The sequence below is a fragment of the Bactrocera dorsalis genome, chromosome 1, assembly GCF_023373825.1.
Source record: "Bactrocera dorsalis isolate Fly_Bdor chromosome 1, ASM2337382v1, whole genome shotgun sequence".
Classification (NCBI taxonomy): domain Eukaryota; kingdom Metazoa; phylum Arthropoda; class Insecta; order Diptera; family Tephritidae; genus Bactrocera; species Bactrocera dorsalis.
In genome coordinates, this window is record NC_064303.1 from 91,986,631 (window position 1) to 92,002,271 (window position 15,641).

Below are 15,641 nucleotides of genomic sequence, written 5' to 3' on the forward strand. Positions count from 1 at the left end.
ATGTGGTCTCTCATATATGTCTGGATTGCAGGTTTCTATTGTTTTGGAAATTTGTATGGACCGTAGACCACTACTTATATTAAATAATTCTTGTCCTTAGAATAGAGTTTTAAATAGCCGGACCACTGCAATATATTTCAAGCTGAGGTCTTTGCTATTGCGAAATCCGCGGAATAGCCTCTAATACACCTGCAAACGATTCCAGATTCAACATTTACGTAGACAGCAAAGCAGCAATCGAGGCTGTAACCTCGTATCGCATATAGGTCGGAAGTGTCTTGGGGAGCAGGGCAGTTCAATGTCTGGTGGCGACACATGACTGCACAATGGGGCTGATAGAACAATGGATCATCTATTCTGCACTAGTTCCGCAATGATAAGACTACGCTGTAAGCATCTGCGGCAGGCATTCTAAAGGATGACTTTTTCTCTTGGACTTACCAACTTAACTCCGTATGGTATCGCAAAGAACCAAACCGGTCTATGCGTGTGGCTTATTGATCTACCAGATTAATCTAACCTAGAATAGATCTAATCCAAGCAAACTATACTCTAGGGTATATTAAGTTTGCAACGATGTTTGAAACACAGAAGAGGAAACGTCGGAGACCATATAGAGTTCATGTAGCAATGATCAGTATGACGAGCTGAATGGATTTAGCTATGTTAGTTTGTCTGTCCGTCAGTATACATATTTTCATACTAGTCCGGCAGTTTTTGAGGTATTGATCTGCAATTCTGCACCCGTCTTTTGGCTCCTTCCACGAAATTCGGCACAGTACCTATAACACCTGAAGCGTCCTCTGCGAATGGCAGGGACCTTGTCGAGGTGCAGGGGCTTAAGTCAGAAGGCATAGGCACCACCCAACTGGTGTGAGCGGTGCTGCCTTGCAATGGTTAATCTCTAGGTTAATTCGACTGTATTTTAACGGGCCCTTCACAAAACCTGGCTGAATTGGGAAATAACGATGGCCTTACCGCGTCATGGGGCTCTGGCGCAGCGGGCCATTGAGTTTCTCCAAATATACATACATACATAGACCAGACCGCTCACCGCGGTGAGCCAAGGGTCGTAAGGTAAAGATGTCAGATATCAAAAACAAAAGCCCTATTTTAAATCCAACAACAACTACGACAAGACAACGAGCACAGCAACAAAACAAAGACAACGGCAGCGGTGCAGGATGCACTATCGCCAAAGGAACCGGCGTTGTTTGAAGTTGTCGACGATGTTGACGACATGACCTCATCTAACCTAATTCAATGAAAAAATGAACCCGTGAGGGATATTTAATTTCGATGCAACCGAAGTTAATGTTTTGTCTTGTTTAAGTCAAATTTTATTAAAATTACACTTTCGAAATGCGAATATTACCACTTAATACTGTAATCGATACTCGTTCAAAATTATAGACTTTTCTCTAATACACATTTAATTTAATTATCTTTCGCGGCATTCCCCCTGCAACACCTGCTCCGCCGAATAAAGTGAGTTTAAACAATTTTTTTCTTTTTTCAAATTATGCAGGAGAATTCATGCCACATGCAGCGCGTGTCGCTTAATGCTAAAATAGTTATTTGTTGTTGCTTTTAGCAGCCATCAGGAGTAACTTTTCTAATATTGCATATAGAACACACGCTCAAAAAGTAGCTGGCGTGGTTTGTTAAACTATTCTCGTAGCGCCTGGGGACTGCCACTTTGTGTTCGTTGTGCGTTTCATTTAGTTTTTTCTTCCCTCTTTGTTTTTTTTTTAGTTTTTTGTTGCTTTTGTGCGCTGGTAAATTAAATATACTTGTTAACATAATTTCACACGTCGCCCAGTTCCCCACTTTTCGCTAATGGCAATCTAGGTGAGCGCTGGAGTGAGCGCCAGCCACAGTGGCTGCCATGTCTAAGCCAACAATAACAACCAACGAGAAACGCGAAAAAGTCAACCAAATTGCGCACACCCACGCGATATAAATTCACACACAGCTGCTCGCTGGCACCAACAACAACCAACGAATATACGGACATACCTTTGTCGTGGAATTAAGGCGTTGCGGATACACGCAAATGAGCTTTCAACATTATACACAGTTGGAATGTTGAGTTGCACTGGCGCTGAACGTCGTGCCGCAGGGACTAACTGCGCTGCGCTTAATGATTATGCTCATGAATAAAGTGAAACACAAATATTGTATTACCTTGTACTGGAATTTTTGAATAGAAATTTTGATACTGAATGTGGAAATGTTAACGGTAATTTATTAAAGTTTTAATGTAACACAGTAAAAATAGGCACTCGAACTAATGCAATATTGATATGGCCCAGCTCCTCTCTTTACTTTGGAAAGTGGCCTTGTACGACAAATGGAGTCACTTACAAGTACCTAGCCACCTCCAGTTAATGAATATTTTCGGAACCCTTTTTATTAACGAGTAACTCTCGAAGATACTACATTGGTTATCCATGTGCGAAAGAATTCAAGAAAACCTTTCTTCTGATGTTGCTGATCACAACAACATCATCCATCTTGAGACCCAGCATACATATAGTACATTACTGGACAATATTCTACCGAATAGACCACGTGAGAGTGTACTACACCAAGACCGTGGAGAGTCGATTCGGCGCCGTTCGCAGAAGCTCCGACTCACGTACATATGGCACGACCCGGCAAATTTTATGTCGAGATCTTAAATTGAAAGTATACAAACTACAGCTGTATCAGAACTGAAGCTGTTCGATTTTTCCAAGCGACCAAGATCGCTTCGATCTTTGGGCTTTTGAAAATTTCCAAGAAGATCCAACGTTTTTAAATAAAATTTTTTCTGCGCTGAGGTCCATTTTTGGCTCATTGGGTATATCGACAAGCAAAATTGGCCTGGAATTGAAGGTCGTGATCTCAGCGGCATTTGGATTCAACAAGACAGCGCCACTTCCCCTATTTCGCCTCAAAGAATGGATTTATTGAATGAGCATTTCTGTGAGCAGATGATTCCACGTTTTATGCCGGTCAATTGGCCAACAAGATCGTGTTATGTCACATCTTTAAAACCTTTCCTTTGGGGATATGTAAAATCTAAAGTCTATGTGAGAAATCCCCTGCGATTCAAGCCTTGAAGCAAACATCACGCTTGTCATTTGGTCAATGGGCCAACGGTTGGACCATCTGAGACATAGCCGCGGCTCAAATTTGGAAGGAATAATATTCAAAAAGAAAAAGAAATGCCAAGGAATGTTGACTCAAATAATAAATTTATAGTTTATGAGCTTTTTCTTTAAAAAAGTAGAGAACTTCGAAATTGAACACTGTTTATATAATATTACTTTTTACTGGATAAAAGCTGAGTATTCGCGGATGAAATTCTACTATTTCATTTATTACAATTTGGGACTAGACATGCATTTTATCTCCCTTCAACCGGGAACTTATCGAATATTATTGTTCTCATTTATGGCCTACTTTTGGTCCGCTTATCTACCTCTCCTTCTTTTACAACATGGGCTTGAGACCGTCGTGTATGATAAAGGCAGTTTAGACATTGTGATTCTTATATCTACTATGAAGCCACAATTCTTCATCAATTTATACCCAATAGCTTGATAAGGAGGAATAAAGTAATATAATCTCGACAATTGGCAAGTCTTAAGGTGTCTCTGCGACAAATCACAGCAACAATATCACGACATTAAAAGTGTGTCAACAACCAATATATCATTTCGGTCGGCCTTTTTGCCTCAAGTAACTCTCTACTATAGATTAATAGTTCTTTGCCTACTAGTGGGAAGCAAATGTGCGATATAGTATATGTGTTTTCGATAATAATGGATTATTGAAATAAAATTATATTTTTTACGATGATAAGGTACGTAATTTAAAGTTTTCGTTGAAGTATCCGGCGGTGATTGAAAATATATATAGTCTAATATATATGTGTTTAGGATAAACAGGCATAACAAAAATTAGTATGAGCGATACGAAGTCTGACTCAAATATGTCAGACAGATAGTAAGAAAAAAATTAAAAGAATAGGAAATAGCGGGATAATCTGCGGAAATGTAAAAGTAAGTATAGTTTCTTTCATCCAACAATATCAATCTATCACCAAAGAGGAAACTCAAAGCTGAAGTCGATCTGGAGCAGTTTGCACCTTAATGGTCTACGCACTGGACTCGAACTTTTATACAAGTATGGCCAAGAACTGTCAAGACGGCTACATCTTTAAAAATATGTTCTTATTGATGATGAATTATAAATGACCATTTTTGGTAGCTTTTGGTCGGATTTTAAGGTAATTTGTTTTAAAAGAGACTTATGTGGTAGAATTGTTGGAGCGGATACAGCGACACCCTTTTCTTTTCATAACGTGAGCGCTAAGAATTACTTCAATGGCAGCTTTAAGAAGCAAAATAAGCTGCAAGATTGGCGAATTTAGGTGTATTATCCATAAAAACCTTCGAGCATAGCTCAATAAACCAACATACATGAAGGAAAATAAGAGGATTGGTGGATGAAATAGATTCATATCCCGACATTTTATTTGGTAGAGAAGGTTTCAAGTCACACTAAAAGTGGGTGGATGGCGCGGTAGAACAGTGGTTGTTACGACATTTAAACATACAGATAAAAATGTCTAATGGAGTTGCTGGATCTTATGTGTCTCATCACAATAGGTCCAATGGCTGCTCGAAATCGGATGCACGTATACTGAGTTAAAGGTCACAAAGGACTTCCAGAAAACGAAACAACTGATGAGATAGCATAAAGTGCCACTAAACTAAACAAGAAATTTCCGAAAGGACTGACACATGGGTGAGATGAAATGCCTTAATATGATGTACAAAAGGCCGGAAGAAAAGCACGTATATATTTTACTCACACTGTCTCGAAGGGATTGCAAAACGACTGTTGGCCTAATGACAGATCGCAATCTTCTGACGTCATATGAGAGCAGGATGAGCATAAGTAACGACGATATATGCAGAAAGGCAGGAAGGAAGAAGGCCGGAACACATCCTATGCTTCTATCCGGCCTTATCCAGAACTAGTCTTAGATATCTAAGAATTTTGCAGTCCAAAAAACTAGTTGGTATGAAACTCGGAAGATAAACCCGCTCATTCCTCATATAACGGCACTGTTGAAAACTACTTAAAGCGCAATAAATCAATATGTAAATACGTCAGAGAGATTAAATTGAACCTACGAAACGGTGTGACAGGGAGTTAATGGAGCTGGAGTCAAAATTGGACGATGAACCTGAACCTTTCACCTACTTTTTGGTGGAAACACATATGTATCTCGAAACCCACTCTACCGATTTCAACCATTTTTAGTATGTGACATTCCCATAGACATAAAAATGTCAGGGTGGGCGAAATCGGACCACAGCCACATCTACTTTCCATATAACACAAGAGATATTGAGAGAGCATATTTTTCATACAGATTTCATATTTGTGTTTACAATGAATAAAATCGTGTGAAAACTTGCCCTATACCCCATATTTCTAACAGGCCTTATGTAGCGAAAGGTATTTTCCTGACTTTAATCCTTGCAAGTTGCAAGATTTCGGTTATACCCGAACTCCCCATAACGAGGTAATACTTCCTTACTTGTAAATATAAAGTATGGACACTGAGGTTGAGAAGTCACTTGCGAAGCTCAATTTTGTTTAAATTATTCTTTGTTAAGCACAAAATGGTAGATTAAATGCCACCAACTATTTCGGAGTTTTCAGTTTTAAGCCACCAAAGATATCCACATCTATATATTATATAAATAACCAAAATTGTGGTTAGTTATTGAACCTGACGGCGTCAAAACATAAATCACAATTAATAGATATATACCCTACACACACATATAGTATGCGCAAACGGAAGCTGATGCTGCGCTTATCTGCAATCGTAAATTTTCGGCATGCTGTGCTATGCTATACAATTCTATGTTGCGCTATCCAATACTATGCCATGCTATGTATGTATGTGCGGCACTCAAATGCTCAGCATCAAATGCCATCATTCATAGCTCGCTAGCATTTAGCTCGACGCAGGCTAACATTCGTCATGTTTCACTGGCGATAAATGTGTTTATTTGCCATTCCGTTGGCCGAATGTTTGATGGGCATTCGGCGCGTCGGAATTGCTGCCATTCACTTTTTAACTTTGACTCGTTTAAATTTTACTTCTTCACACTCTCACGCAAACGCCAAACACTGGACCAACAACAAGCAAATACCGTTGCAACTTACGCCTAAACTAACAGAAACGAAGTGAAATATTTGGGGAAAAAAGACTGGAGTCGAAAAGTGTTGAAGCCAAAAATTGTGCCACAAATTCGCAGCCAGAGTGATAACAAATGTGTTAGTATTTAAATAGCAGCGGTTGAAATATTTCTCCAACATAAAGGGTGATTTTTTAAGAGCTTGATAACTTTTTTTTAAAAAAAAACGCATAAAATTTGTATTGTTTGTAAATAAGAAATCTCATCGGTTCTTTATTTGAAACGTTAGATTGGTTCATGACATTTACTTTTTGAAGATAATTTCATTTAAATGTTGACCGCGGCTGCGTCTTAGGTGGTCCATTCGGAAAGTCCAATTTTGGGCAACTTTTTCGAGCATTTCGGCCGGAATAGCCCGAATTTCTTCGGAAATGTTGTCTTCCAAAGCTGGAAGAGTTGCTGGCTTATTTCTGTAGACTTTAGACTTGACGTAGCCCCACAAAAAATAGTCTAAAGGCGTTAAATCGGGATGCATGGGCAGTTCTTGAACGGCTTCTGGTTGCTCTTCACCCCAAATGCGGCAATTTTGCTTATTTACGTAGCCATTCAACCAGAAATGAGCCTCATCGCTGAACAAAATTTGTCGATAAAAAAGAAAAGAACCGAACACTGATTTTGGTAATAAAATTCAATCATTTGCAAGCGTTGCTCGTTAGTAAGTCTATTCATGATGAAATGTCAAAGCATACTGAGCATCTTTCTCTTTGACACCATGTCTGAAATCCCACGTGATCTGTCAAATACCAATGCATGAAAATCCTAACCTCAAAAAAATCACCCGTTACATTCAGGCGTTTAACAGACGCACGCACGTCCAGCTGCCAATTCAATTCAGTTTTGAAATGTTTTTGGTATGTCAGTGGGGAAATGAAAAGCTGTGCAGTGACTTACCATTACGATTTTCACTATCCGCGGGCTTCATCTGAATGGGATGATACATCTGAAATGAAATAATAAAAAAAAGAGTTTTTGAATTTGAATTCGAAATTCTTAGATTATTGGGATAATTAAAAATATACATACAATTAAATATTAGTGCTCGAAGTGAATGTAGTATTAATTCTAGACTATTGTTTCAACAGATTTAGTGAACTATTTTTGAATACAGGACTTTTGGGTAGCTTTAGGTAGTTTGATGGTAATTGGTCGACTAAAACTAATTTGCCAGAGTAAAAATTTCAAGAAAGAATATTGGCTTGTACGATAAAAGGGCAATAATGTAATAAGTCGATCGCAAGATATAAATATGAAATGGATAATAGGAAATGAAAACTAAATTATAATAAAATTGGGTTCTCTTTTGCCTAGAGTTGGAAGTTGGTCTAACTATCAACCAATGTGGCTCCTCTAACATCTGGTGACATTAGATGGAGCTAAAAATATGATTAGATTGGCTGCCTGAACTGGCCAATGGGAAATTCCAGTGAAAATCTATAACTCCGGGGAACCTCTCCCAAAAGCTTTTTATTGCCTCTTAGCATTACTCCTACGCCTCATAATAGACTCAACCTTAAGGTAGAATAAGCATGTGGAATTTACACTATACAGAGCCAACAAAGCACTCATGATATTTGTACACCTAGCCGGTAGATTCTGTGTTGCAAGCCAGGCATCATGTTGGATACTATGATCGTTAGGTCTATTGCCACGTATGGAGGGATTGCTTGGGTAACGTAGGCAACACAGCTTTCGGTAGGTCTTCAACTAGCGTGGAGCTCACACCGCTCCATCTACTAATCAAACAAGCAGCGAAGCATATCATGCTGTTTATGCCAGCAGAGGGGTATAGTAAAGGCAGATTAATTGCGTCTTAAAAAATGAAGGCCTTGGGGGAAGACACACCACTGGCCTTTCTTTCAAAAGACAACGCTACGAAGAGGGTAAACTTCACAAAGAAATTTAAAGTTACTGTCGACAGTAAGGCGTAGTAGAGTGATACCTCGAAACACCGGAAGGCATTGGAGTAGACCTTGTACCAAGTTTTGCATACCAATGGGATTTTTCCGGAGTATTTTTTAAGGAGAAAACTTTGCTATAAGTCAATGTGCAGAAATTAATCTCCAACCCAACTATTTCAACCAGCGTATGGCTATACTCAGCGATAGTCCAGCGGCATTAAAAGCAATCTCAGCTTATGAAGTCAAATCACCTTTAGTGGAGGAGTGTATACTACAGAAAGGCTGAACCGCCTATCAGTTTGCAACCGTGTACACCTGACCTCAATGCCGGCGCATAAAGGGATAGCCGGCATGATTGGCCGACGAAGTGGCCCATTGCCAAATTCGATCGGAAAGTTGGGTAAGTTCATTGCCTTAACAATCGTTATCTGGAGGTACTGTGCCCAAAAAATAAGGTGACATTGTATTTATTTTGAAAATTCTTTATTTATTCTTCCAAATCAATTTCATCCCCTTCAAAGTAATCCCCTCCCGATTCAATGCACTTATGCCAACGGATTTCTCAATCTACGAAACACTGGTTGTAGTCACTATCCGGGAGGTCTTCAGTTCCGTCTTCGCTGCGGCTTGAATCTCCTCTATCGTATAAAAACGGTGTCCCCAGAGCGGCCTTTTGAGCTTAGTGAACAGCCAGAAGTCGTACGGCACCAGATCAGGTACATACGGTGGTTGCGGAACGATATGGGTTGAGTTTTTGGCGAAATGATCACGAGGGCAGTGGGATGGTGCATTATCGTGCTGTCTTTCCATAATTCCGGCCTTTTTAGGCGGATAGCGTTACGCAAACGACGCATAACGTTCAAATATAATACCTTGTTGACTGTTTGACCGGTTGGAAGGAATTCATAATGCACAACACCACGATAATCGAAGAAAACAGTCACCATGACGTTGATTTTTGAGCGATTTTTTGGTCTCGGCTCTCTTTTGGCACGATATTCGCTAGATTGATCGGTTGTTTCGGGGTCGTAAGCATAGATCCAAGTCTCATCGTCAGTTATAATGCATTTCATGACACCCTGGTAGTCGGAAAACATGGTTTCACACACTTCAACACGACGCCTTTTTTCCAAAAAATTCAATGTTTTCGGTACCAGTCGAGATTTTACGCACTTGAGGCCCAAAACATTCTTCAAAATGGTATTGGATGAGCCTTTCGATATGCCAACTTCATCAGCAAGGTCTCTAATTGTTAATCGACGGTTTTTCAACACCAAATCTTTGATTTTGTTGAACGTGAGCTTCGTCGGTTGAGGTTGATGGTCGCCCTGGACGCTCTTCGTCTTCGACACGTTCACGGCCGGCTTGGAACTCACTATACCACTTGTAAACATTTTTTTTAGACATAGCCTCATCACCAAAGGCTTTCTGCAGCATCCTCAACGTATCCGCAGCAGAAAATTGATTCCGTAAACAAAATTTAATACAAATTCTTTGCTCAACAAATTTCGACATCGCAAAAAGCGAAAAACTCACGTTCTCAAACACGTCACACGTATCTCAAACACTAATGAATATTTTTACATGAAATTTGAAGTAAATGTGACTGTGACCAACCTAAAAAAAAAATAATTCTCTAAGTCCTTAGACGCGCGCAGTTTAAATTTAAATGTCACTAAGGGCACTAAGGGCACTAAGGACAACATAAACAATGGCACTCAATGCCACGTTGCACATGTAGCACCTGTGGCCATAGCTTGTAGGTGCTTGGCGGAAAAGGCTGCTATTAAGCTTGAGGAAGCTGCGTATCTAAGAGGTTCCTGGCAGGTTCACCTTAAAATTCTTCATTACTTCGATTGCATTTTCCTCTCACACAACAGCGAGAAATTTAAGCCGAAGCAAAGCCGTTGAAGAAAAGGTGCATTGAGCTGTTTCACGGATAGATCTTAATTGATATAGAGGGTAGAAGGGAGAGTCTTCTGTAAAATCCTCTCCACTAACTTTCATTTCGGGCTATCAGAACACTGTAGCTTTTTTCAAGGTAGCATTAGATGTAGCCCATCTTCCTTCAAAAAGGTAGGAATTCATTCCGATACCCCATTGAGTATACTGACTTTAATGTCATTGACTTGTTCCCTCCAATCTAGTCAAAGAATGCATGACGTCAATACCGACATCTTCTTTCATATTAGATGTGTAAGTATGGGTGTCCAGTCACAGCGATTTTTATCCAATTGGAAGCGAGTCGGTTTTTCTATCTACTCTTGCGTTCTATCTGCGAACCTATGGACCTCCAGTGATCTTGGCAGACCCTGGTCAACAACCAGAACTTGTGAGGCTGTGGGAGTAGAGTGAACCGTAGAAGATCCTCCGACCTACTTAACCTTAGCAAAAGCAATCTGGCCGAAGTTTCTGTTGTTCTGACTATACAATAGATTAACATACTGGGCGATCTTTAGCAAGTCTGTATGGAGTAATAAATATTTTGTTGGGAGGAAGTCACCTCGTCATCAGTATTTTGTCACATCACGAGATAGCAATATTTAAAGGTATGCGTATCAAAATTTTAAGAAAGGGCTACACTCCCACTTACCTTCTTACAATTAGAGATGAGATACTGTATATTTTGCTGTGAGTTTCGGCGGCTTCTGCCTTAACGACTGTCATATTTAACAATTTGGATATATGTACGTTAGATCCGAAGCCAGAAAGCTTTAAAAAGTACTAGAATTCTTTAAGCTTTCGTTAAAACTTGGACTAAATCCCTGTGGGTATAATTTTCAAAATAGTTATGTATAACGGGGAAAAGGGCAACGTCATTAAATATAAAACTCAGCTGAGCTGTCATCATCAGCAGGAAAGATTTAAAATTGCTGCCACAGCAAAATGCCAACACTACAAAAATCAAACGAACTCTTTTTGCATACAAACTCACATCTGCATGTGTGGACTCAAAGAGCATGCACACAACACATACACAGTTACAATCGTCACACACGCGTGCCATGTTGGGTTTCAGCATTTCCGGCATGTGCGCGTGTAGAAAGACGGTTGCATGCAAATTACGTAGTCATTCGTGTGCAGCGACGTGACGCTCTGCACTTTGCACTCGGCCAACCTAAGAAATGAGCAAAAAACACACTCACACACACACTTGGTCGAATTGCGCTTGATTTTTATTCCGACGAAGACATTTCTGCCAATGTCGATAAATTCCCATAAAATTTCCGCTTGCGCTGCATTTTCAAATGTCAGTTTGTTATTTATTTGGAATGGAATGCAAATTTTTTTCGCCCTTACAAAATCTACATATCCGATTTGGAAAACTATTTTCGTGTTTTCATGCTAATATGCTGTAGCGCGAGGGAGCAGAAACCTACTTCGGTGTTGAAGGACTTTCCATAATTTTCATAATAAATTTTCGAGGTCAAAAGCGGCTTCGTTTAAGTTATTAATGCACGTACATCAAGGTCATATCCTTTGGAAGGTATGAAAAAATGGTACCATCTGTAAAGTGAGGGATGGAGTCATGTGTAGAAGTTCACGCAAGTGAAGAAAGCTCTCTCATCGCGATTTACTTGGGAATGGCTCAAGCAGCTCACGATCTTTGACCAAGTATCCTCTGGGTAGCCTAAGAAAATGCGTTTGAAGGCGAGCCTATGTGAGAAGGCGAAACATCCATACTCACGGTTGTGCGCAGGGTTTGGGACTCGCCACATAAAAAACGCCCCCAAAGGCAGCCTCGGATGAGGGACGCCCCTTTTTATGACGGCACATATGAGAGCTGCCCCCACAACGATGTCAAAATCGTGCTTGGCGACACCAGAGTGGGCAAAGAAGGTATATTTGGAACAAGGTTCAGAAAATTCAGCCTCCATGAGGAAACAACGCAAACGCAAATGGGATGAGGCTGATAGGCTTCGCCGGGGTCAAAATATGGTTATCTGTAGTACTAGATTCCAGCTGAAGAAATTTTATTAAGCTACTTGGCTGTCTCCGAATCGAAAAGCCACCAACCAGATCGATCATGATGTTATAGAAGACACATCTCTCCGGTGTTTTCGACGTGCGTACGCTTCGAGGTCGTAACATCAACGTCGAGAAGCTGCAATCACAACAGACAGCACAACGGTTTTCTACTCGACTTGCACTCCTGCTCTCTGAGAGCACTAATCAGCAACTCGATATAAGGGAACTGTGGGACGACATTTCAAGCTCTTTATGTAAAGCTGCAAGCGAAAACATTGGCTTTCGGAAAATGCAAAATAACAGCTGGTACGATGAAGAATACCGTGTCGCAACGGAAAGAAAGCAGAATGCTCACCTCGCAACGCTACAATCGACCACAACACGTGCGGGATGGGATAGATACCAAGAGCTGAAAACGGAAGCGAGATGTATTTGCAGACAGAAAAAGAGAGAGACCGAAATTCGTGAGTATGAAGAGTTTGACAACCTGGTCGACAGAAGTGATGATCGAAAATTCTACGAAAAGATGCGGCGACTAATAGAAAGTTTTAAGACCGGAGTTTTGTAGAAACCACAGAGGTTATCTAGTAACTGATGCCCAGAGTCCACTGGAGTTATTAGGCAACACTTCTTCAGCCTGCTGAACGACAATTGAAGTGTAACATCTGGAGATGCCAAACCCGATTCCCCAATTGATGACGATAGAATAGATGTTCCATTGTCCAACCATTAAGAAGTTTGAATATTAATTATCCATGTGAAGCGGCTGGGGCCCTTGCATCAACTTCTTCGCAAGATATAGTATAGTCAGATGAAAGCATGCCCGACGATTGGAATTTAAATGTGTTCTGCCGAAACCATAAAAAGAGGACTCCACAATCTGCACCGATTACCGTTACATAAACCTCCTTAATATCGCATAAGAGGTATTATCCAGCGAAGTGGATAAAAGACTGAAGCCCACCGTCAACAAATTGATTGGCCCTTGTCACAGTGACTTGAGACCTGGAAATCTACTATTGGCTTCAGCAAGCGCCAAATTTTGGAAAATACCCATGAAACGAAGATCGCCACACGCTACCACTCGACGAACAAAGGCCAAACTCTACAAGTCCCTCAACTTTCAAGTCCTTCTTTATGGTGCGGAGGCGTGGACAATGATATTATCTGGTTAGCCGGCCTTAGGACTGTTCGAGAGAAGGGTTTTGCAGAAGATTTATGGTCCTTAGCGTATTGGCAACGGCGAATATCGCAGGGATGGAACGATGAGCTATACGACATATACGACCACATTGATATAGTTCAGCAAATCAAGAGACAGTGGCTCTCCAACTCCAGCTTTGAAGGTTTTCGATTCAGTACACGGTGGAAGCAGAGGAACAAGAAGACCTCCACTCCGTTGGAGAGCTCAGGTCGATTAAACCTGGCTGTACTTGGTATCTCGAATTGGTGCCAAATAGCAAAAGATGAGACGACCGATGCGTTGTTGTTATCTCGGATTTAACCTCGGCTGTGTCTACGCCAGTAAAGAAAAAAAAGAATCCTTTGGTTGGTCTTTCTGGTATCGAAGTACATAATATCAACTAAGTTTAAAATACATATTGTAATTTTGAATCTATTACCAAGTTATATACAGGATATTGGAGGTTTAGGCTGTTCCATAAATTCCCTCTGCCACCCTACAAATACTTCCCGAGTAAACAGTTTGCCTGCATTTTTATGTCCAAAAATTTAAAACCTCTAAAATGTAAGCACCCGCCTCTTATAGGAAATTACACAGGTGTTTCCAAGTTATAAATTTAAAATATATAATTTAAAGGTAACATATTTCGACAACGCACACACACGTCGACTATGTGTCACACTTTAAATTATAGCTGTTAATTGGCGTATGCCACCCGAAGCATACCTGCGGCGACGCCACGCATACACAACGCTGGGTCATTTGCAGTACGATAACACGCTATAAATACCGAATTTTTGCCATACGAAGTCATCAGCGTAAAAATACCGTTGTACGTACAGGCGAACAATGTAAAATCCACAACGGATTACTGGCGTACGCATTCTTCAACACTAAACCCAGCGACCTCAATTGACGGACCGCTATTCATGGGACGAAGCGCCTCGATCATGCATACATTAAATATTAAAGAGTGAATATATTTTTATAACGTGACACGTTGCCATCAGTTTCACTGCACGCTGCCCAATGCCGGCCTGCTAAAACAAAGCCTGCCACAGCCATCTCACCTCACTGCGGCACGGGATTTTTTTAGCTCGCAAACTCCGTTCATGATATGTCGGCATATGTATAAAGTGCTGGGAGGACCAGGGCGTTTTGCGAAATTCGGTAAAATGTATGGGGTTGGACGCGTCAATAAATCAACGCGTAGACTTTACCACACTGCAAATATGTATTTACCTCTTACCACCACCGAACAACCAACCAACAGCGAGTCCACAAAATGACCGTTTTCGAAACTAAATGCAAACGTTAGCATTTCCCGTCCTTTATTTCGCCATTTTCGCCTGCGATTTTTAAGTTTATTTTAATTAGACAACGTTAAAAATGTGAAAATTACGCTAAATATGCGAGCGTAATAGAGCGAGAGGCGAGGAGCGTGAAGCGAAAGTTCCAAATAAATTGGGTGTATTGCAATTAGGGCAGCAGAGACTGGTTTTGAAAAATCTCACAATTACATAAGGGTGAATTATATAGCCTTAAATAAAAAAGGAGCGAAAAGGCGACCTCAAATGAGTTTGCGCTTTCCATGAAAAATGCGCACTCCGGATTTGTAGCCATGAAAAAGGGAATTTAATAGCATTACGAATCGTACTAGGAAGTTCTAATGATTCACAAACAAACATTAACTTAGTTAAAGAGTTGAAATTTCTAACAGCGCTTCTCAATTTATCCATGTAAATAGTTTTTCTTTATTGATAATGAAACTACGTCACAGATTTTTTGTATTTATATATACAGTCCAGCGCCGAACCAAAATCGTCTGGCTGTCTCAAGCATGGATAAAAATTAGTACATCATAGCTATTCTTCCAGTAGTATTTTTCGAAGAACTGACTGTTTTAGCCTCGTAATCATATATTCCACAGACAAACGCTGCCCAAACTATTAGAATTAAAAGACGTTTTCCTATACTAAGTATGTAGAGGAAGACCCACAAAGATTTAAAGACTGATAGCTGCAAACTGCTTGTCTTCCAAAGTAGTAGTGGGAGAGTATAAACTGAAAAGATGCAAAACATAAATCAAGTTCTCTATGAAGTATGTGTGGGGATAATGCTGGAAATATACTCCTTTAAAAGACCAGAAAAAAGAACACACCAAAATTACAAACCAGCAATTCAATCTACTCAATAGATCACAGATCACTTATCAATCTACCTATCTATCATCTATACTTTGAAGATCATATATCAATCTACTAATTTATAATCTATTTTTCTATCGAAAAACTCTTCTTAATCGAATCAATAATGTTG

The 15,641-nt window shown here is 40.2% G+C and overlaps 1 protein-coding gene across 7 annotated transcripts in view; it reads right to left on the reverse strand.

The window, feature by feature from the left end:
- The window catches only part of LOC105223795 (CUGBP Elav-like family member 2), a 329,720-nt gene that overhangs the window by 94,298 nt on the left and 219,781 nt on the right, over nucleotides 1-15,641 (reverse strand). For all 7 annotated transcript variants that reach the window (XR_007421401.1, XM_049446813.1, XM_049446816.1 and 4 more), the window contains one exon: nucleotides 7,164-7,212. Coding sequence is in view for 6 of the 7 variants with exons in the window: in XM_049446813.1 (XP_049302770.1) it covers nucleotides 7,164-7,212 (49 nt within the window). In the remaining variant the exon portion in view is untranslated. The remainder of the gene's footprint in view (nucleotides 1-7,163; nucleotides 7,213-15,641) is intronic.